Genomic DNA, 22,295 nt, shown 5'->3' with positions numbered 1-22,295 from the left:
TCAGGTCAACACAAATAAACCACTTATGCTGATCATAACCACTTTTCTCCAGCACATACTTCACCGCTTCATCGTTCTCCTTCAGTGTACTCGAGTGAGCCAGGGGTATAGAGGCAAACTGGTTGCCGTTGTGTAGCAGAACACATTTCAGTGATCGCTTGTTGCTGTCAATGAACAGTCTCCAATCTTTGGGTTCGTACTGTGGCAGTCCAAGCTTGAGCAGAAGCTGTGCAATATCTGCACAGTACACCAAGTCCTTCTCTTCCAAGAAAAAATGGAGGTACTCTTGATGCCTGTTGCGGAAGAAGCTGATGCGAGCACTGTCAGAGAGGAGGTTTTTTCCCTTCAATCTGGATGCCAGCAGTTCAGCAGAGTCCTTTGACAAGCTGAGGTCACGAACTAGATCATTCAACTCCTTTTGGGAAAATGGATGTGGAGCATCATCTTCAAGAACCACTTCTTCTTCATGTCCTTCAACACTGGAGGCATCTTTGTCACTAATGTCAGGAAGTTCTCCGAAGATAGGCACTGGAATTTCATCACAATGAGCTACAGGACGACGTGCTGATTGAAGATCAGGATACTTGAGGCTGCTCCGGTTCTTTCTGTTGATCCCAGTCACATCAACAGCGCAGAAGCGGCAGTCAGTGACATGGTTTGTCGGCTCCCTCCAAACCATGGGAATTCCAAAGTTCAGACTCCTCTTGCCATTGGTCCACCCACATAGAGTCTCGGTGCATGCCTTGCACACCATGTGTGGCACCCAAGCTTTATCCTGGTCACCAAGTTTAATACCAAAATAAGCAACGTTATGCTTTGCCGCACCAATTTATGGAAGATTTCGAGGTTTTGTGACTTCAAACTGATCCCTTTTCGACATAATCACCCAGAACTATCGGACCTGAATACTTCTTGTCATTAAAACAATCATTTCCATTCAAAAAAATTATTCAACATGGCATTTTACCCCCACCAACTTCTTCTAAAATGCTTCACACAAGCGTACATGTGAACAAAAACGTAAAAAAAGACATGTGGCCATAGCTCAAAAACTTGACCTGATTGAGCAAAACCAACGTGATTTTGGGATTCAGCGCATCAGATTCGTCCTAAATGAACTGAAAAAATGCAGACAACAAATTTGTTGTTGACCAGTGTAATCCCTGGATTACTGTTAACAAGGGATATAGGAAAGATCTTTCGATAGACTAAGATTCAACATGCTCAGAAATAGTGCAAAATGGAGCAAACATTGAAGAGAGTTCATTCTAAAAAAGGGGGATACCAGGTAATTTATTTCGCACATGTCCTACTGACACAAACAGGCTTGTGTAGGAACACTGTGCTCCTATGTCAACTCTCCATTTTGCTCCCCTTTAGATTCCCTAATGAAAAGCAATACGCAGGGAATATTTTTGTAATATACACCAGAAAATATCATATGCTGCTTAACAGCCTCATATGGCAGGGCAAAGGCACATCCATGAACAACAGAAAATGCAGCCTTTCCAATTTCATGGCTTGCTTAAAATACTAGGCTTGCAATGGAGGCAATATCATGGTTAAGATTACTTTAATATACAGTATTAAAGGAGCAGCTATAAAATTTTACTGCAAATCAAATACAGTTCCATGAGCAAAATGACACACAAAAATTATTTTATGAGCAACAGTTAAAGAATTTATAAATAGCAAAATCTTTGCATAAAGTATTTACATTTTAAAGATTTCTCTATAAACATATGTATATATATAGTGCACCTAGGAGAGACAAGTTTAACTGTGTTCTACAACACAATGGTTTTTTAACATTAAACATTAGGTTAACTGACATTACACTAAATGCCTTTCACTCGCTCTCAATTTATGTACATTCTATAAAAACACTTACAAAGCTGTCATTTTACATTATTTGCACTCTCAAAATACATCTTTACATGTTACATTTTAATGGCCCGCAGAACAATGAATGGAAAGCAGGCGTTTCATGCTTTATCCTATTATAATAAAAGCTATTACATGGTTTTTAACTGTTTGCATATGGAGAGTGTGCGCTCTAATAAGATATAGATACATACATACATATATATATATACATACACACATACACATAACTGAACAGCAACCTAGCCAAGACAACCCCCAATGGATTCTAAAAATGCCTTTGGCATTCAGGTGTAAAACTATTTTGCACATTTGGGGTTTAAAAAAATATACCGTAGTTCTGTAAAATTCTAGGACTATTATACTGTAACAAATTTGGTACGTGATCCTGCACAGTCTTAAGTATCACCTGGCAAGATACAGGATGCACTCAATTCCCACTTGCTAAGGGCCAGTTGATCCAAACCTCTCAATGTAGCACAGCGTGGGTAACCAATGACATGGCAAGCACTGCATTTATGGATGGAAATGACGATCGCTATGACACGATCATAACTGGAGAACACCTTCCACAAGGGATCTAATCACATGGAGTTCTGGTGGTCTATAGACTTTTAAACACACGACAGGCAACTGGGCAATCGCTTTCATGTTGCCTTACAACACTGCAATACATCTTAAAAAAACAGATGTAAAAATGGTATGATGAGGCATTCTCTGGACACAGCCTGAAGCAATCAGATGACTATTTAGCCACAGATTAAATGATTTATTATGTATCCAACACCATCCTCCCATCTTACCATCTTAAGAGTGTCAAGTGAATCAGTTCCTATAGCAAAGGATTTAAATCAAAAATTTGAATTGCCCCTCTACAGAGAATGTTTTGTAAACTTTTTGAACCGCATTAGAGGCACATTTTCATTCCAATGCACAGCAACCTTTACAGTTATCCATGTGGACGGGATATATGTGGAAATAGGTTGTTAAAGGATCTAAGGCATGATGCACTTCTGAGCTCCCATTCTGTGGATGAGCCACATTGTCAAAAGTGTAACAGTACTGTTAGCCTGTAGGGCACAGAGCTCCTTTAGACAGCCCAGGGTCACGTAGATGGCACTGTGTGGCAACTGTAAAACATACTATGCAGTGGAAAGAATGGTCATCGAACTCCATCCTAATTCAGTTCACATAGAATGGTAGCCTCCCAATGATACAATTCTGTAAGTTGAGCATGCTACACTTAAGGGCAGACATAATTCCAAGAGGCCAATTTTACACTTATTTTGCATTTTAAAATTAACAGTATTCTGTTTAATACCTTTGGAGAATACTTCACATCCAGCATTGATTGGCAAGAGAGTTTAAAGGAATATTTATATATATATATGCTGCATTAAATAATGCTGAAAAACATCTCAGGAACAGATCACAATAAATATTTTGTGTATGTTTTAAACCAAACTTATTTTTGTATATTGTGAAAATCTGAAATGAATTGACTTTGCTGTTTACCTTTTTACAATACACATTTTAAAAGCAACTAGGTAGGTCAGGAATATACCTCTGAGAAATCATGTCTCCCTTATATATGGTCATTAAAATCTACTTCTCTATCAAATGAATGCCAATTTTCTGCTTCTGCTATTAGTCAGAGGATCCAAGTACCAAAGTTCTTTTGCTTTAGTCTATCCCTTTTATCATAAACAAGATCCAAAGTTAAATTCAAGAAAAGCCTTTGGAAACAACATGCTTTGGTGCTTATAATTCAAGGGAAATTCATCTGACATGCAACTTCTTAGAAAAATGGGAAATTTTACACATTTAGATACGCTCATAATGAAGCCCTGAGGTAACCAACAGAACAGCTTTTTTCCAGGCAACAGCAACACAGCTTCTCTTTATCCCTTTAATCGTCCTTTATAATTTTATGTGGAATTTTGAATGCAGAACGGTCTACACAACCTGTCTTGAGGAAGAGACCAGTCCCACTGATGAGTTAGGGGTGGTTTTAGGCTAAGCTTTCAGCAGATTGGTCTAGTTTAGATATAGTCTCTTCTGTTTCAACTGAATTTCCTAGGTCTCCATTTTCATGGCCATCAATACTTGCTTTCTTATCAAACACTGCAAAAGAGAGAAAAGAATGTTTGTAACATTTTATAGTACAGCATCCTAAAGTTTACAAACTGACCCACCCAACAATTTTTGCTGATAAGGAGAAAACATGCACCAATGCTGCACAGGAAGGCAGAAATTCCAAGACTTCTGGAAATGGGACTGTATATAAAACAAGTTAAGAAGAATAGGAACTACTGCAGGCCAAACCACCTTTTCCCCATCAACATGTGCTCTTGCAGAGAGTTAGGAATTAATATGGCTCTCCACTTCCCCTCTAACAAGACCTTCCAACTAGCACAGAAACACCACACAAAACAGAAAATTCCACTAACCAGCAAAACAAGGAAGTGCCTACACAATGCAGAGGCACCCCCAAGTTATGGGTAGGGATTTGGCAAATCCAGATTTTGAAAATTGTGCTGCATTAATCTTTGACCAAATGAACTTTATCAAGATGAAATCTTTAAATCACATCACAAAAATAGTCACCAAGAAAGATGAAAGGAAGAATATATCTACAATTTCTAATCAAGAGTCTGCTTTATGGGAATATAGGAAAATATGGCAATATTCTGACAAAAATAGCAAAGGAAAATGATGAGCTGCCATCCTGCCCAACCATTATATTTGTCAAGAACATATATGGTTTAACCTTGCATTTTGTGACACAACTGCATAACTGCCATCCCAATCTAAGGACAGATCATCCTAAGCATATCCATACATTTGAATCTAAATTTACAAAATCAAGTTTTACTTGAAATGTTGTACCTTAGTTATTAAAAAAACAACAGCAAACCCAGAACATTTACCTTGCAATTGTTTGACATCTCCACATCCAGATTTTCTATTAGAAGCAGAGTTTCCACCTTCCTCCAATTCGTCAAGATACAGACGATAACGATGTCCACTCTCATCCTCATATTCTACATTTTCATCATCTGAGTCCACTTCTGGAGCAACGTACACAACTTCAAACTCAATTTCCCCTCTCTAGAATACAGAAATGAAGATTATGTTGCTTCTAAGAATGGGCAGTCCATTCAGAACATTTAAAATATGAAAACTCAGAACTATACAATGTGTAGAATAGCTATACAACAGAATAGTAAAAAAATATATATTCCTAATATAAAAGAAAAGCCAGATCAAGTCTAGTAATACATGCCTGCAGAGTATATTCATCCAGATAATCCTCGCTGAAATAAGAACATTTGGAAGGACTTTCTGGACACTCTGAAGCAAGGCCCAAAATGAATGGACTACTGCTCAACTTTAGTTTAATTCTGGATGTGACTTACATGTATGGAAACTGGGTTTGTTTGTTTGTTTGTTTTTTGAAAATGGCAATACAATTTTAAGAGCCTCCAAAACATTCATCTAGTGAAACTTGCACTTTCAGTAATTACAGAAGAAAGCTTCACACAGAATGTTTGCCCTACCAGTGGTGGACCTCAGGTCTCAAATTTAAGTGGTGCCCTGTGTGACGCCAAAATTTGGTGCTCCCCATGCTCCTTCTCAGGTTCCATTCTAAATCTTAGTTGTGGCATCCCCTGCAGCGCCCAGTGCAACTGAACCGGTCATGCTCCCCTAAATCTGCCCCAGGCCCTATCTTAGAAAAATAGGAAGCTGCCTTACACCAAGTCAAACTACTGGTCCATCTAGCTCAGCCTTGTCTACACTGAATGGCAGGGGCTCTCCAGGGTTTCAGAGAAGAAATCTTTCCGAACCTTGTCTGGAGATGCCAAGGACTGAACCTAGGACCTTCTGTCCTTTACATGCAAAGTATGTGGCTCCACTACTGAGCATCTGTATGCTGCCCAGTAATTAATAAACCTTTCCTCTTAGTGCTTGTGTTCAGACACACACAATCCTTAGTCATAGAGCTGAAATGGAGAAATGTCAGGAGGCCCTGCCCCAAATTATTGGCCAAACCCCACCAAATGTATATATGCATATTAACAGTTCAGTATTCATGATATAAATATAAAATACCTGCTGCGAAAGAATAGTTACAGCTTCTTTATGTTTGGCATCTCTCAAATTAACACCATTTACTGCCAAAATGGCATCTCCAACATGCAGACCTCCACATCGATCAGCAGGCTGACCTGGGTGAATTTCAGAGATGAGGATGGGAACACCGTGCTCCTTTCCACCCTATCACAATGACATAACACAAGTCAGGAGATTGTCACAATTTCAAAATGATTTATAGCCTAACACTGTGTATGTTCTTCACTGTAGATTTCAAAAGTGTTGAATTCATGCTGCTCTTCAGCAAATAAGTATTTGCTGCTCTGCGTATTTGATGTATAGCACAGTTTATAATGCATTTGTAGCAGAGATTTCATAAAAGCATAATGAAAAATTTAAGTTCTTTCAGTGGCATTTATAAGAGTGTTACAAAAGCAAGCATATAGGTAACATGGGCCAGTGTGACACACAGGAAATATAAAATGTTAAGTATCTTGTTAGTAAACACTGAATCCTAGAAAAAGAAAATAAATTCAAATATTACGGTAATTGAAATGCCCAGTCCTTCGTGATCTTCTTTAACCAATAGAACTTTCCTTATGGGACCAACACCTTGACTCTTCTTTAAGGAATCTGGATCCTAGTTTAAAAAAAAATTAAACAGCTATGAAAATGCTTTTTCAAAGTTTTCCAGAGATTCACAGGACACTACTATCACTACAGACAAAATAATCTCTAAATTCAGAATGCTATAGACATTGCTGCTATAAGAAAATCACCTTTCTAAAGATTACTTTAGAAAGGAAAACACATGCACCTCAGCCCTATCAAAGATCTGAGTTGATGTGGCACAAGCAAAGGTTTTTCCTACATTGGCTTAAAGATAAGCAGAATTAAACAAATTTTGGGCACTAAAAAGCAGTTAGAGAAAACCCTTGTTACAGTTCTGGAAGTCACAGCGATGTTCCAGAAGTTGATGGATACAAACTTCCATTTTGATGGGGTTTAAGAGGCTGGAAGAAGTCCCACCACCCTCACTTCCCCTTTCCACAGTACCAGAGCAACAGAGGCCTGTATAACTTCCAGCACCACAAGTGTTTTCTAACTGAAAGTTTTTTTGGTTGTTTTGGGGGCCCAGTTTAGGGCCTGAAAGGTTGTAAACAAAAAAGGAATGCATTCCTTTGTGCCAGCACTATAAACCCCATGTGTTTCACCACCTCTGAACAACAGGTTGTATGTTCAAGAGCTTGGGAGACTCAGTATGCAGTGCAGAGGATAGGCTGGGACAGGAAGGACCAAAGTTCAAATCATCACTCAGTCATGAAGCTCACATGCTTATTATATTCCAGACACTAAATCTCAGCCCAGCCTACTTACAGGGTTATTGCAAAGATCAAATGGATTATCCTGAGCTCCAGAATTTAAAAGCAGAATGCCTAATAAGATTCTCACATCTATAAATTAAGGGTGATGTGGATGTAAATGCTGTGAACCCTTTCAATATTGAATACCTTTTTTTTATTTACAGCACAATCTTAACTGTGCTTACTCAGAGATAAGTCCTACTGACTTCAAGAAGGATTACTCCCAGGTAAGTAAAGTAATGACTGCAGCCTGTGTCACTAACTAGGATTCACTTATTCCAAATCGCAATACAGAATATCATAATTATTCCTTAAGTTTCATATACAGTTGTACTTTGGAAGTCAAATGGGATCCTTTCCAGAAATCCGTTCGATTTCCAAAATATTTGAAAACCAAATCGCAGCTTCTGAAGCTGCAGACGCCCCAATGGACGTTCAGGTTCCAAAAGAACATTTGCAAACCGCAATAATCACTTCCGGATTTGCGGCATTCGGGAGCCAAAACATCTTGAGTCCAGGGTGTTCGACAACCAAGGTACGACTGTATGTACAATTTCAACATTTCTTCCCCTTGACTACTGAGGTGAGTTAGTAAAAAAAAGGAAAAATGCACTCTTTACATGCACGGTGATAAAACAGTGTTGTAATTTAATCTACAAAAAATGAAATTCCTTTTTTCTGCCCCATTGATCTGAGCCATAGTAAGAATTTCAGTTTTGAATGGCAACAGATACATTAATATATCCAATGTCGGCATACATTTAAAGGTACAAACATTAATGTTGACAAATGTTGAAAACAAGAAGCTTACATGTCCTGGGGGTACTTGCATGGGTCGCTTTAGATCATTACGACCACGACATGCCCTGATCACAGTTTTATGCCGGTGCAGATGGATTTCAGCTTCCAGCTGGTTCCAAAGTTTATCATGAGCAGGTCCTTTCATATCTCTGCCTAGTAGCTGAATTTGCTGAACCCTACATAATGAGAAAAAAACATGATATGTATGAAGTGAGAGGTTCAAATGACTCTTTGATTTGCTCTCCCAGTGCCATGTTCTCAAGTCCAATAAAGAGCTAATCAAATGGCTTACAGTCACTGCAATAATAGGGAAAGAAAGTGGGAGGGTGCCGTACCATACCCTTCCATAGCCAAGCTTAAGGCTGCTTCCACATTTGGCATTTACTGTGGAATAGACATGCTTTGTTCACTCACTTTTTAAGGAGTATTTGCATAATGTCATGAGTAAAACATCCCCCTCACATTTTACCTGTTCAGCTGCAGACTTTTTCCAGAGCTAAAAAATCCCTCTATGGCTGAGCTGTGCAATTTTCCCAGGTACAGATGGCCTAACTGCCACTTTGGCCAGTTAAACTGCTCTTCCTTCTACATGATCCATTTTTTTTCTCCAGGAATCAAGTCAATCACTTAAAACCTTGGTTCAGATAGCACTGTCTCTGTATCTGTTTCTTCCCCCTTCCCCCTGTATTCATGATCTGGAGTGCAGTGAGGAGGGAGTATTTAAACCACACACGCAGGTCCCAGTGAAAATAACCCCCTTCCAATGTTTCAAGCTCAGGAAAGGGGAATTGTCCACTTTACTACATAAAGTTAGAATCTGGGAAGCAGAATTGCTATTCCACTTCCAGCTTGAAGCAGAACTAGAATGACTGCAGAATGCTAAATTGCCCATGTTTGGAAGCATCCCGTCCGACCTTGTGAATCCAGGTCCTTATCTTCTCCCACTACAGATAGTTTTTATAGCAGTTCAGCACTATCCTAATAAGCTCTTATATTCTACTCTTCCACATCCCCCATATGGTCCACACAAATACCCTGAGATCAGGCATGTCAACTCCTAAACAACAATTCTGTCCCAAATGTCCATCGCAAGCTACTGAATTTTTACACACCTTCCAGCTAGCTCTTTATCTAAATATTTGGCTGCGAGTCTTGCCCCATATACTTCAGCCTGGAGCACAGCTATGTGTCGACGAAGTGCCTCATTTTCCTTCCGAAGTAGCTTCACTTCAGCTTCAAGTTGAGCTTCTTTCACCTTTTCTTTCTTGTTGGCTTCAAGTTCTCTCTCCTGGCGAAGTAAAGACCCTGGTTATTTTAGCCACAAGCTTAAGATTCCTATTATGTGGATATGAAAACTGCAAGCATCTTTAGTCTAACCTTTAATTTCACAGAAAAAACCATGACACACAACATTTAGATACAATCTGCGTGTACACATTTACAATGGTTTTGCAAGTGAGGAGAAAAATGTTCATGCCACAAAGCATTTTACAAATCTTAATGTTTTACATATATAACTGCATCACAAGGCAATTTGAGGGACAAGTCTGGAAAGCTACATTTGTTCAAGAAGAACTAACTACAATTGAGCTATCATAATGTGAAACTGTTTTTATGACACAGCAGCTGATTTAGGATAATACAGCATGGCACTGCTTATTAAAAGAATTGCAAATATGAAGAAGAAAGGCAACTAGTTGGGTAAAATTATGTATATTTAAGACATATGGCAAGCATGTTAAAGGAACTGATGAAAATAAAATAAGCTTCTTTAAAAATAAAGTGGTTTTTTAACACACAAACATAATACCCAGCATTGCTGTTCCAAGGCATATTTAATTGCCAGGGAACAACACAGAGATAAGACTTAAGGAACTGGGGCTTTTTATTTAGGAAAAAAGGTAAGGAAGGGGACAAAGCATGAGAAAACTTTAATAAATATGAATAGTGTAGTAGAGAAAGTAAAGAGAGAATGTATTCCCTCTCTATCCTCCTCATTCCTAATGGACAGAGTGGATATGTTTACACTACAGAAAGGTACAGGAATGGAGAAATGAAGTTTTCCTGATTAAAACTGAAATACACTAGAAAAACCACACTGAATCTCACAATTTCTTGTCTATATTCCAATAGGATTTATAAAGGTTTCTAAGTATCTATAAGTTTAAAAATTGCAAGTTAAGTTCATGAACTACTTTCATTTTTAATTTCTGCACATATATCATGGCAGCCTGGGCAAAATTATACCATCATGCCATTGGCTTTTGGAATGCAACTGCTGAAGGGTAGGTAGGAATAGAACGCTACATAAATATACCATCATGTGATAATTTTTTTAAAAAAAAAACATGCTGTTTTACAGGACATATAGGTATTCTTAAAACACTGTGGATTCTGGGCAAAAAAACAGAAAAACATTTTAGGTTTCACTGCACTTTGTGTGATGTTTTGGTTCTTGAACAGCTGACTGCCATGCCATATCAGAGCTGATTTTGTTCAAAGCCTGAGTGCATCACAGAGTTAGTTGCTTGGATCTCTGGATTGCGATCAAAGTCAATCTTTAATAACCTGCTACATTTAGACTCAATTCCAAGCTTTACTTCAACATTCCCACATTAGTCATAGCAATCAACAGCAGCAATACAGACATGCATGTTGAGTGGAAAAGAGCATCAAATCTAAAAAGAATACTGAACATAAACAGGGACTTGGCTAAGAGACTGTGGAAAGGAAAGAATCTAGCAGACATTCACTGGCACTAACTCTCCAGGCTAATATGCCCAGCTCTGCAGAAAACTACTGCACTGCTTTGAATTAAACACAGATGAAGACAGCCAGTGAACTTACCATATCCTCCACAGAAGGGGCAGACTTAGGATGAGAGAAAAAAAGTTTAGTAATTAGAAATACTGGCCCCCAAAAAATAAATCAAAATTATAAGGCCATACATCGACAAGATTCTCAATCTAAGCAGTAATCAAAGTGTATGATCCATGGTTACAAAGAAGACAGTTACTATAAATACTTGCTCATTGAAAATGGAATTTCTCTCACACTGTGAAATGGGGAAATGTCTCCAAATAAGTAGAAACTGATTTTACTAGCAAATCGAAGCCTGCACTGCAACAAGCATTCTTTTTTTAAAAAGAGATGTGAATAAAAAGAGATGTGGTGGAGCGAATTTTAAAAGAAGACTGGTCTGGATATGATCTTTTTTTAGTTCCTCTTCCTTCTTTTTCATGGGCACAGTCATCATCTGATATGATTTGAACAAGAACCAGCAGGAACTGAAAAACAAGTATGCCTTTCCAGCTAACAATGAGCAGCAGATTTTGTACGTTATCACACCTTTTACATAAACTAAGCATTTCCTACAAGACCCTCAAAAAGTTACTGATATTTGTTTCTTGGCAAAATGAAGATTTATACTTTTGATTGACCATCTGATTTCAAATCAAATAATCAATCACTTCAAATGTATGTCTGGAATTCAGATTGCTACTCAGGTTCATTGATAAGACCTGTACTAGCCCACTCAAACTTTTCTTTAGCCAACTACTGTGTGGGAATAGGATGTTGGACCAGATAGGCTTTTGGTCTGATTCAGCAGGGCTCTAATGTCCTTATGGTGCTTTTGAAACTCCCCTTGGTTTCAAATTGTAACATGCTAGGTATACATGTGTATATGTGTATAAAGGGGAGGGGACTTTGGGCTCACAAAACTTATTTCACAGTTCTTAATTCTAAGTGTATGTGAATAAAAGGCTAAGATACAGTAGCCCAAAATTTGTTGACTCTAGCCATGAAGAAAATCTCATGCAGCCCCTAGCACACTGGAATTCGACTGACTAGATAGTTCATTAAATACATGACGTGCTACTATAACTGGACAAGCACTTAGAAAGCTCTTATCCAAATGTGTGCTACTTGCATGCCTCAATTCCATAATACTGAATTCAATCCACAAAAATAGGAGATGCAAAAATCCTCCTCTAAAAACTTCTATGACAGTGGAATCCTCTACATCAGGGGTGGGGAATCTTTTTGGCCCAGTGGGCCAGTTCTCTATCTCCTCCACCCCAATGGGGTGGTCAGAGCTACTCATTAGTTATCAACTGACATCATAATGACATCAGTTGATCGATACCTGTCAAAGCTCAGCACTTCCCCAACGTCTGGCTATCAGCTGGTTGCCTTGTGCTAGGGAAGCGCTGAGAACAGGTCTTGGAAAAAGATTTGCACAGCACTTCTCAAATTCCCAAAATAATTGTTGGACCTTTGGGAAGTGATGTGCGAAGTGTTTGGTAATCCCTGTTCTCAGCACTTCTCATACACTTTGTGCAGTGCTTCAGAAGGATCCAACAACCAGCAGCTTGTCAGACACTTGCATAACAGGTCACAAGGCGTACGGTCCCTGCAAAGCCCCTTTTGGTCAAGCACCACCTTTATGTGATTTCATATGTGATGCCCAGTGTAGGGAAGATGGCTTGGCAGGTCAACTGGATAGTCTTGGCAGGCCAAATTGGGCTGATGGGGGGGGGGGGGACTCCACTCCATTTTACATCTCTAGCTAATAGATTTATCAGTCCCTTAGGTAGCAAGCCTAACCATGGCAAGTGACATTCAGATAAACTGCTTCCTAGAAAATACAGAAAGATGGAAGATAAATTCTATGAGCACACATGCATACAAATAAAATACTGTATTTACTCTATTCTAATGCTCACCTTTTTTGGCCAAATTACATTGGGAAAATTTGATTTGATGGCACATTTACATTCACCAGCAAATACTTTTTTTGGTTTAAAGGTTCTGAAAATTGAGGTGTACGTTAGATTTGATGGCACATTAGACTTGAGTAAATACAGTAGTTTGGAGTAACAACTCTGATGCAAAAAATAGGTCCTTCCTGTTTCTAGTACTCACCAACTTTGCTTTTATTGTCCCCGAGTCAACACTCTGACCAGTTTTTGCATGGAGTTGAAGCTGGATGGCATGGAGTTGTAATAGTTGATCGTGCACCTCTTTTTCTAATACTGCTTTTTCAGCCCGTGTTTCTATCAGTTCTGATTTCATGTCCACTAGCTGTGCCTGGAACATAAGTTATTCAATAATCCACATGATTAAAAAGTCTATAGAAAAAGATATTTTGACTCTGGATGTTTTCTGTCCTTCAAATTAGTGTAAACCACCAGCTTTTAAACCAAACAAATAACACAGGTTTCTTTACATAGTCACAAAACTGCTTAAGAAGAAGTTTTTTTCAATCTGTGCAAGCTTGAATCCTAAACACAGATTGAATCAAACTGATTGATCAATAACGGGAACAGAATATTATGGAATAAACTGAAAAAGTGAGAAGATTCCACTCTTTAATAACATGTTAAAATCCTGTCATACAGGAATAGTGGTCATTTATACACAATGATATTAAGGAACAGACCTACCGAGTCATAACATATATGGAATGTTTGGCACAACCAATCAGAAATATATTACATACTGAAAGAGAAAAAGAATGTTCATGTTCAAGTTCCAAGCAAGTTTGGCAAATCATATTCTAACAGTTAGAATGGTAAAATTCTAAGGTTAATGACAGTTAAAGATTTAGCATAACCGCTAGCTGATTAATGTGTTTCAGCAATGAAAGACCTCTAGCTGGGAATTAGCTTTTGCTTTCTGCTATGTAAATTGTTTAATATCAGAGGCTTTTTAGTTTATCTAGTAAGCCTTAACATTCAACTGGGCATCAACAGCATACAAATATATGATTCAGTTAATATCCTGTGATCTTTTAACACAGCTAACAGTCAATTGTTTCCTGCTTGTTTATTCTTACTGGTATGTCAGTCTACAACAGGCTTCCTCAAATCCGGCCCTCCAGATGTTTTGAGACTACAATTCCCATCATATCTGACCACTGGTCCTGCTAGCTAGGGATGATGGGAGTTGCAGGCCAAAAACATCTGGAGGGCTGAGTTTGAGGAAGCCTGGTCTACAAAATAGTAGTGGATTACCCTACACCTTACTGTGCTTTAGGAAAGCCTGGAGGAATGTAATAGCCTTTACCTTAACTGTTTCTTGATTTTTATGGTTATTGCTGAAGAGTGTGGGTGGGTGGAAGAAGACCAACCCCCAAGTGCACTAAGCATTGTTAAACTGTAGCATAACACATTTACAATTTATCACTGCAAGAAACGAAAGGCTATAGTAGTCTAAACAGTGGTGTGTTATAATTCATGATCACTATTTTCTTTTATGTTGATTACTCTTTCATAGCTGTAAGAGCTTAGAAAAGACACTCCGCCAATTGCAAACAATAATGATTGAGCAAGTCTTGCTGATATAATTGCCATCTTGCGCAAACATACAGTCTAGATGTACAATTTGCCAACAGGAAGTCAAATGCTAAAAACTGACTTGTTGCTTACAACTGTTTAGCAAAACTGATCTCCCCTGAACTAAATGGGGAGGGGGGGAGATTGGACAGCTTTAACAAGATTTATGTGCACATTTCACTACAGGAATCACTAAGATGGTTAAAACTGTATTATTTAAAAAGATTTTTTTATCCTACCATTCAACTTAAGGGTTTCCAAGGCAACCACATGAACTACAGGGTATAGTAAGTAATGCTTTTAGAAGTGCTATGCTCCATATGAAAATTGGGAGATTATACTTTGCCAGTAACTGATTCCAGTGAGGGAAAGTGTATTGGGTGTATTGTAAATTTTACTTCTCATTAATATTGATTATTGCTGAAAGTTGTTCTAAAATACAATTTTTAAGTCAACTTCAATTCCTAGACTTCAACAAACTTTTAATTATAACATAAACTTACATACAAATAGGGTTTGATCCATCACTTTTTATCTATAGATGTGTTACTGATTTGATTCAAAGAAGAGAAGGAAGGTACATTTGGAAGCATCAATGCATCAGAAATAGAGTAAGAAATAAAAGACAGCATTGATGTTCTCTAATCGTCTTCAAGCTATTAATATGTTTAGAACATCAGTGTCACTGTTTGTCAAAATATTTCTAACTTGCTCTATTAGCAGTTGATCTCAGGTTGGAATATACCTGTAAAACAATCAATAAAACAATCCTTGAAATTAAAAAACCATAAAGCACTAGTTGTATTCAACACAAAGTCTAAAATGCTTGACACCAACAAACAGCACAAGCAGGTCAAATACTGAACTACTCTCAAAATGGCCCAAAAGTCAAAGAAAAAAGTAAGGTTTAAATTTGTGCCAATTTAGTCAATATCAGTGTCAGGAAGGCGGGGATTCCATAATTGGAGCACCACAACAGAGAAGGATCTCTCCTGCATCTCCACATAATGTTCAGCTTCCAGGGGAGGGATGCACAAGAGAGTACCCTATCCAACCTAGCAAATGTTAATTCTCAGGGAGAAATATATGGAGAGGGGCAACCTTGCAAGTACTGAGGTCCCGAGCCATTTAGCACTCTAAGTGTCATCATTAACACATTGAAAGCAGACAGGAAGCATTTGGCAGTCAATGTAATTTCTTTATGACCAGCCATAGATGGATTATGAGAGACTCTCAATGGCAATCTTGCTGCTGGCTTCTGTCCCTTTTGTCATCTTCAAGAGCAGCCCCATGTAGAGCACACTGCAATAATCTAACTGCAAAGTTACAAAAGCAGACACCCTTATGACTAGACTGCTTCTGTCTAGCAACAGTCAACTGGCAGGTCAGTCAAAATTTGCCGAAACTGCTCCAAGCCACCAAAGCTCTTAAGCTTTGAGTGGCAAGATTGAATATAGAGTACTCCCAGCCTACATTCTTGTTCCTTCAGGATTGCAGTCCCATCTATAGACCAAGTTGATCACCTAATTTCTGGAATCAAAACCCACCAATCCACTGAGCATCCATCTTGTCAGGATGCAGTTCCAGTTTACTGGCCCTCATCCAGTCCATAACAGCAGGCATATAGCTATAGACATGCAGGACTTGCACAACCTCACCTGACTCAGATGTCATGAAGAAACACAGCTGGGTATCATCAGCATACAGCACACCATAATCAGCACACCAGCTGCAAAAGTTCCAGTGACCTCTCTCAATGGCTTCATAAAGTTGTTAAATAGCACAGGGGGCAGAATAGAACCCTGTGGTCTCCCACAGGGCAGAGCAAAAGTTTGTCAATACTACATTATGGAACCTATCCTATAAGTAGGAATAGAACCATGATAGTACCATGCCCCAAACATCTATCTCACAGAGCTGATATGTGCCATTACAGGCAAGGGTTGAGAGAACCTGTAGTTGGTTGGATTCACTGATTCAATCGTCTCATCCACTTCCTCAGAAAACACCAACCAAAGCTGATTCCAAGATACCTGAACAGACAGTACACTGGACAGCTCCACAGATATTGCAACTTGACACTATAGTTGGGACAATAGGATACAAGCAACCTTTTCTTCCAAGTATTTAACAAATTTATCACAGCAAATACCCAGGGATCCAATCCACTTCCTTCTAAGTCTGACTACAACAGACTCTTTACTACTTAGAACCACTCTGCTCGATGATACTGCAATGGATGAAGCAAAAGTAGTCCTTTAGACATGGCACTGTGCTCAGTCATACTCAATGAGGGATCTCCACCATCAAACCAATCTAATGAGGAAATGGTCTCTCCATAACAACAGTGTTAATGGACAACCATCTCCCCAAGAGTTTGGATCCCAGCAGAAAGGAGATTCTATCTTGTATCACCGCCTTAGATGACCAGGGGGCGGGCATAGAAGAGCTTCTGAAGAGAAGATCACTTGGGAGGGGGCAGAGCTGCAGGGTTGTTGTGAGGAACTCTGTGATAAATCTTGCACAATAAAAAAATGTTACAGAAATAAACAGCAATATGCTTACAATACCATACCATTCTGCAAAAACAATTTCAAACCAGAACTTTAAAAACCATACCAACATGAAAGGGACTCAGCTTAGCATATCACTACATCCTAAGCCACACTAGAAGAACAGGCTGTAATGCAGATCACTTCAGAGAAGGAAGGTGACTACCTTTTACAAAATATCAAATTCATCAGTCTCAACCAATTTATTTTTAGAAATCAGCTATTATCATCAGGATCCTCTGAAGAGAATAACTGAAAGCAACTTATCTAGCCTACCAACACACATTTTTCAGTAAGGTAAGTACCAGCTGAAGAATACTTTATTTTATTTTTACCCTGAAAGTTCAAAGTGATGTGTCTAAGGGAAACCTATTTTAACTCTATGTAAATATTAGTTAAAGCATTTGTTTGGCTCTTTTAAATTCAGAATACAACTTCAAAGGAAATACATTACTGAGGCTTATAATATTATAAATAAAACAAACATTGAGAAAATGTTCACTTTGTTCATAATACAACTGAGGGTCATTCGATAAAGCTGACTGGCAGTAGGTTCAGGACAAAGGCACTTTTTCACATATCATACGAATGACCTATGGATTCACCACAAGATTTAGTTCTGGGCAGAAGTTAAAAATGGTTCACTGTGACTACCAGGTTGACTCTCATTATCATAAGCTGAGGAAAAACAGCTCTGCATTAAAAAGACTTCCAAGGCTTGCGTTAGGGTCACTCTCCACTCATATGCCCAGCTGTGACCAAACACAAACCGAGATACACTCAATTGGGACCTTTAACTGTGCACTGCAGGAAAAGGTTGGTAATGGGAGGCATGCTATCTTCCAGCTGTTTCCCTTTATCACTTATTTCATTGAAGAACTACCCTGGTGTTCTTCAGAAGTCTGTAGTCATAGATCTAAAAGCACCATTGCAATGGAGCAAATGTACAGTTGATATTCATTTGCAGCAGCATGGAAAAATATTTCCTCAAGGTAGCACTCTGTTGTAAGGATATCACATTTCCCTGGCACTTTCAAAACACAAGGTTTTATAACAACCATTTCCATATAGCTTTATAACAGAAAATGACAGCTGATGAGTGACCTAACTGCTGCCTATTCTATGCACTCTCTTGTTTTCTGAATTTCTTTTTAAAACCTGTTGTTTACAAAAAACATGTAACTTAGATTTTGAGTGCTTCCCCCATACTACTCATGGTATACTTATAGGAGGGGGCATGGTGAACACGAAAAACCTATCTTTTTCGTCACACAACCTCACAAAAATGACTAGAAGAAAATTAAACAACTGAATAGGATGAAGTCAGGAAGTTAACAGTGAGGCTGCCTACGAAATCTCTGCTGAGAGAGCATTCCACAGAATGGAAATGGCAGCACTAAATGTCTGACCCATAGTTGAGACCAGTAAGGCTTCAGAAACACGGGAAACAACTAACAGTGCTAGGCAACCAAGCTGAGAAATAAGAGTGCAGGTGGTCATTAAGATATCCTGGACCTAACTTGTTCACGGCTTTGCAAATAATACTATGAAGATTAGACATACAATTTGAAAAACAATGTACTAATCTATAAAATATTAATAGTATTTCAATACCATAGGAAATAACTTTTATTAACAAAGGCTTTGTGAGTCTTCTTCAAAAGAAAGGTATAAATTTATTTGTAATAACTTCATTGGGGTTTACTCAGTGATGGCTCTGCAGTAGCAGAAAGCACTTTTGCAATGCAGGATACCTGATTTTCTTTTATTCTCCGTACTTACTGCAGACCCTTGAAGCCCCCTAAAAGCTGCTCATGGTATGGGGGACCTTCTGGAATAATATGAGACATGTTATAGAAAGATACAAGCATTTAGCAAAAAAAATTACCTTCCATAAGTGAGAAGCCAACACTTAACACAAACTGCAGTGTTAACTTGGAATATATAGAATTGTGATGCAAGAATACTTGGGAAAAAGCAAAAAAAGATAACATGATGATCTCACTATGTCCTGAGCACAGTTGACTTCTACAGTCAGAGTACTGGGCTTCTTATAAAAAAATGACAAAAGGAGAGGAACATTATAAGCTAGCTTTTAAAATGAAATAGTATGCTGAAGTCACATTATAAATTGACGACAATCACTTGTTCAGACAAGAGTAAGTTCACATTACTATAGAATAACTAGGATTTCAGGAGTGGACCAGTTTCTAAGTTCTATCTTAAAGCCTAATGTTACTAAATAATGGCATTGCAGCTTACTAGACAGATGATATTTTGCAATATATGGTGCTGGAACTTCAAATGTACCTGAGGTTTCAAAAACACTTTTTTAACATAGAGAATCCCAGGATGAATCTCTGGTCTCTTCAGTTAAAAAGGATTGGGAGCAGCAGGTAATGTTAAAGACTATCAACCTGAAACTCTGAAGAGAGACTGCCAGTCAGAGTAGACAATACTAGGCTAGACAAAGAAATAGTCTAACCTGGTATAAGGCAGACTACTAACATTTACTTTGAGCATAGTCCTATTAGAAACAGAGTTGAAAACTTATCAGGTTAACAAGGTTAAAATGGTACCAACATTAGAGTCTATTTTTTATTGTTTTTGTTTTGCTTTATATATGTCTGCCTTGTGTTTTTATTGTACATCACCTTGAAACAATTGTATAGAAAGTGATTAATAAACTGATGATAAGAAGATCATTAACTCCAATATTTGAAACTATTAAGATAAGGATGGGGAACATTTTTTTGGCCACATTCCCTCTTGGCCAATTTTCTGAGGGCCAAGACAAATGTGGGCATGTACCACACATGCAGACTCTCACTCTTCACACCCCAAGCATCTGCCTTGCAGACTGCAGCTCCATAAAGCCTCCTCATACACGACTCCCTATAGAAGGCTTTGTTCTATCCCAGGGGTGGCCAACTCCCAAGAGACTGTGATCTACTCACAGAGTTAGAGACTGGCAGTGATCTACCCCCTTTTTGGGGGGATTCAGGTGAAAGTTGTTGAGCTTTTTTAGGGAGGAGGAAAGCCCTGTTTTGGGGGGATGCAGGGCAAAAATATTGAGCTTTTTTCTAGGGGAGCCCAGTGATCTACCGGTAGATCACGATCTGCCTGTTGGACATGCCTGTTCTATCCTAATTACTGTAGGGAGAAGCGAATGCTGCAGGCATGATCAGGAGGAGCAGCTGACCACATCCAGTCCATGGGCTCCCTGTTCTTCATCCTTTTTATTAAGATATGAACTTCATTATATGTGCACTGTAAACAATTCTGAATCCTATTTCTGCTTATAAGTCCTTAGACATAACTGTTATAAGAATTAGTGAGTGGGAAAATTAGAGCAAGAAATGGGAAGGAGTATACTGTACTGTGGCCCAGCTCCAACACCTTAATCTTAGTTAATGATCATCTAAATCTCTGCAGCCCTAACCTATTTTGTCTCTCCTCTAGAGAGATCTAGAAGACTTATTCTGGTGAAATATGAAGATTTTCTGCCTGAAGAAATAAAACAGACTACCAATGTTTCTTATGGGCATGGTCCGATTCTGGATGAAATTTTCTGCACCATAGTAAAATCCTGGAATTGTGTGTTATTCAGACTTAACCTATATAGCATTGCTCTACAACTATTACTGAATGATAATAATCAGACTGATACATTTTATTCTAATATGCTCATACCCATGCCTGCTACTACTTACTATCGTATGTACTTAATTTTTTGCATGTTGTTTGTAGCCACTGTCTTGTCCATAATAGTACTTATAATTTGGATTTAGCAGCCCAATACTATAAAGTTGTGATAGTTATTTGTTCCATCTAACAAAATATAATATTTCTTCCATAGCATACTGCAATTATTGTAATAATACAGGCTTCATTATCAATGTAAATAAATGAATAAATTGTAACAACAGCTCCTGAAAAAAGATGGAAACAAGTTAATAACAAAATGCTTATTTTGTCATGTTATGATACAGACTACATTTGCACTACGTATTTTTCTACGTATTGAATCCTACACTCTAACAGCAAAGTATAAAATTTGAGAGCTGGTGCATTTGAAAAAGAGACAATGTGTTTGAGAGAAGACAGACATAGGTAATTTCCAATTCCAGGTGGGAATTAAAGTGGGCGCAGGTCTGGAAAAAATGAAGACCACTCTGATACAGAGCATGTATATACAGATTCAAAGCATGCTCTACTACTGAGCCAGTGAGGTCATGGGTCATGTTTGAATCTCACATTACCATGTAACAGACACATTTAAAAGTTCAAAATCCAAAGAGACTCCAAATCTGGAAAACTACATAAAACACCATTTTTTATTAGATATTTGATTTCTGAAAGTCTATACCCAGATTTATCAGAAGCTGGGTTTTCAGCACATTGTTCTGCCACACCCCCTAACATTACCTCCAACTACACTGAGCTTAATTTTTAGCCAGTCACCAAAACCATAATAACTTTTGCCTACAAGGAAGAGCCATAGACGAACATCCTTGCTCCCTCCTTGATGGCAAGGTTTCCAAGTCTCTACCGCAAGGCCAAGACGCTATGCACGAGTTGACGGAGGCGCCTGTGTCCTCACAGTATGGGGCAGGTGACACTGCTTTGCCTTGGAAGTTGGGGGAGGGGGGGTTCGCCATTTATTCCCATTTCAGAGATAGGAAACTGAGGGTGTGGCCATGATCTGCTTCCTCCTTCAGTGCTTCTGAAGGGGGAAAGAAAGAGGGGAAACCCGAGCGTCTCCTCCGTCCCGTTCCCCGCAAGAGAGCCCACAGGGGGGGGGGGCAGCTATTCTCTCCCGCTCCACAAATTCACCTCGAGCTTGTGGTTGATCTGGTAGACGGTCTGCGCTTTGTGGCAGAGCTGCGCGAAACAGGAGCTGAGGCTGGTCATCTTCTGCCTCCCCTCGTAGGTGATGTCCGCCTGGTCGGGGTCGATCTCGCCCAGCAGCAAGTCCACGTCCACGAACGCCTTGTCGAACTCCTTCTCCAGGACCTCCAGCCAGCGGAACATCGACAGGCCGCCGCCTCCACCGGGAGACGACGAGGAGGAGGAGGCCGCCGCCCCCGCCCCGCCGCCACAGGCCCCTGAGCCCGACCCCCCGCAGGAGCCCACTCCCACGCCAGACATTGTGACCCCTCGGCGGGAGACGCCTCCGCTCTTCCAACGAGCCCTGCCGCGCTAGCGCACCGGCGCCCCCAGCCGACCCGACCTAACCCTCGCCGGCGCCCGCGGGACGG

At 39.2% G+C, this 22,295-nt stretch overlaps 1 protein-coding gene across 2 annotated transcripts; it reads right to left on the bottom strand.

Moving 5' to 3' along the window:
• Nucleotides 1–3,779: 3,779 nt before the first annotated feature.
• Nucleotides 3,780–22,293, bottom strand: GOPC (golgi associated PDZ and coiled-coil motif containing). 2 transcript variants are annotated; one of them, XM_082217150.1, is made up of 9 exons: nt 21,871–22,293; nt 13,071–13,235; nt 10,992–11,015; nt 9,257–9,432; nt 8,155–8,320; nt 6,524–6,619; nt 5,998–6,162; nt 4,815–4,995; nt 3,780–4,008 (listed from the first exon to the last, which is right to left on the bottom strand). In XM_082217150.1, the coding sequence occupies exons 1-9, from the start codon at nt 22,183–22,185 to the stop codon at nt 3,896–3,898; spliced, it is 1,401 nt and encodes a 466-aa protein (XP_082073276.1). In that variant the 5' UTR covers nt 22,186–22,293; the 3' UTR covers nt 3,780–3,895. The 2 variants fall into 2 exon arrangements, with proteins under 2 accessions (XP_082073276.1, XP_082073277.1); XM_082217151.1 differs by lacking the exon at nt 10,992–11,015.
• Between the last annotated feature and the right edge of the window lie 2 nt (nt 22,294–22,295).

The sequence above is a fragment of the Podarcis vaucheri genome (assembly GCF_965113315.1).
Source record: "Podarcis vaucheri genome assembly, chromosome: 3".
NCBI classification, from domain to species: domain Eukaryota; kingdom Metazoa; phylum Chordata; class Lepidosauria; order Squamata; family Lacertidae; genus Podarcis; species Podarcis vaucheri.
This window is presented reverse-complemented; position numbering and strand designations above follow the sequence as displayed.

Bases quoted from the DNA above. Each gene is read 5' to 3' on its own strand.
- GOPC (XM_082217150.1), bottom strand. From the start codon at position 22,185: ATGTCTGGCGTGGGAGTGGGCTCCTGCGGGGGGTCGGGCTCAGGGGCC. The intron at 13,236-21,870 runs GTGAATTTGTGG...CTTATGTTCCAG, and splicing joins AGATCAACCACAAGCTCGAG to GCACAGCTAGTGGACATGAA. The intron at 6,620-8,154 runs GTAAGCTTCTTG...TTTTTAAACTAG, and splicing joins TGCAAGTACCCCCAGGACAT to GATCCAGATTCCTTAAAGAA.